Source organism: Pteropus vampyrus, unplaced genomic scaffold (assembly GCF_000151845.1).
Source record: "Pteropus vampyrus isolate Shadow unplaced genomic scaffold, Pvam_2.0 Scaffold485, whole genome shotgun sequence".
Lineage (NCBI taxonomy): Eukaryota > Metazoa > Chordata > Mammalia > Chiroptera > Pteropodidae > Pteropus > Pteropus vampyrus.
This window is the reverse complement of record NW_011889266.1, coordinates 386,407-388,160: the sequence shown is the minus strand read 5'-3', so window position 1 is coordinate 388,160 and position 1,754 is coordinate 386,407. Positions and strand designations below refer to the sequence as shown.

The 1,754-nt window shown below is 54.1% G+C and overlaps 1 protein-coding gene across 1 annotated transcript in view; it reads right to left on the bottom strand.

The window, feature by feature from the left end:
• The window catches only part of ABCC11 (ATP binding cassette subfamily C member 11), a 33,943-nt gene that overhangs the window by 25,613 nt on the left and 6,576 nt on the right, over window positions 1–1,754 (bottom strand). Inside the window, 1 exon segment of the mRNA XM_023524648.1 lies at window positions 1,094–1,218. Coding sequence (XP_023380416.1) covers window positions 1,094–1,218 — 125 coding nt within the window.

Here is a 1,754-nt window from a genome sequence, read left to right as displayed (position 1 = left end):
GGCCGCAGACGCCCCGGCCCCGCCACGGTCGGAGGGAGAAGGTCTTGCACTGCATTTGGATCTGAACCCGAGGTCGAGGGGAAGCCACTGGAGGCTCCCTGCATTTCCTCCCTTCTACCTTTTAATCCGATACTCGTACTTGGTCAATATTTGAACAGAACAGAAAGAAGACACGGTGAAAAGCAAGTTTCCCTCGCATCTCTGGCCCTCGGCCGCTTTTCCCAGAAGCAGCCACGATGACAGTTTCTTGTGTGTTTATTAAGAAATGATCTATCCGCATATGCATGTGTGCAGCATATACAGGCTTATAGGGTCTTAATGGCACCGTAGCGCCCTCTGACATACCCTCACATCAGTTATTTAGCCACTCCCCCAAGTCTTTTGCTGCTGTGAACGATGCGTCGTGTGAATTATTTTTTTTCTCAGTCTTCATATTCGTGGGTGAGATTACCCATGCATTAAGCACCTAGCAGTGCTGAGCCAAAGCGTTGGTGCGTTTTTATTCTGAGATTTCAAAATAAAATCAGATTTTATGCAGAGATTTCAAAACTGCCCTCTGAGTCCTCAGTCCGAAAGGCTGTGTTTTGGGACGATCGCCTTGGAGGCACACGTGGGGAGGAGCGGCCCCGAGGGGCAAGGACGGATGCGATGGCCGGCGGCCAGCCCCCCAGGCCACGAGTCCAAGCCTGTTTCCTCCACGTTACGCAACTCAGCATCGTGCTGACTTGCCTTTCAGTTAGGGGTCAAAGATTAATATGATCGAAGTTTTAAAGGAAACTTCTGGACAGGGAGGGTTATTGTGGCCCGTACAGTATTACAGGTAAGCGCGAAGTTTCTGGAAAAACTGGATTCAATCCAAGTGACATCAGATCCTGCCAGGTGGGTGGCTTTGGGCACATTATTTAACCTCCTGAGGTCTCAGCTGACTCGCCTAGAATGTGGACATGATAACGCTCTTTCTCTCACAGTGAGGAGGAAATATGGCGATGTATGCTGTGAACACACAGCAGTGTCGGCAGCTGTCAAATCACCGTTAGCCGCTGGGGGTCCCTCCCACCCAGCCACACACTCCATGCCCCTCCCGGGAGCTTACTGGGCCTTGTCCAGCTGGCTCCCCATGAGGATATTCTCCATGATGCTGCCCTCGATAGTCCAGGCCTGCTGGGGGACGTAGGCCAGGCTTCCGCCCACGCTCACCGAGCCATCCAGCAGCCGCATCTACGGCACAGCGAATCCTGCCTCAGGGCAGCGTGGACCGGGGTGGCCCCTGCCCCCTCACAGCCACAGTGCCCAGGGCTGCATTGTCCCCTGGATCCTGGGGGCTCCCCTGTGTAGAGGGGCTTCTAATAACCATGAGTGAGCCTGAGGGAACAGCCGTGATGACGTGGAACCAAGCCAGCCCGTGACTGCAGGGCTGCACCAAGGCCAGCGCTGACGGCAGCCGACGCCTCCTCACCCAGCCCCTCTCCCTCGCGAGCGTGTCTCCACGCGCCTCCTGGTGAGGCAGAAAGCTCCAGGCCACCTCTGCCCACCCCGCATGTCACAGAATCATTCCTAATGGCGTTAGGTGTGATAATGACTTTGTGGTTAGATGAAAAAATGTCCTCACGTCTTGGAATCATGATGAAGTGCTCAATGGGAAAGTGTCAGAATCTCTGTAATTTAAAATAGTTCTACGAAATGTTTCTACGGGGTTGTGGCAAACGTGCAAACGCCCTCGACTCTCAAATCTAGGCGGTGGGCGTGTGCGGTCT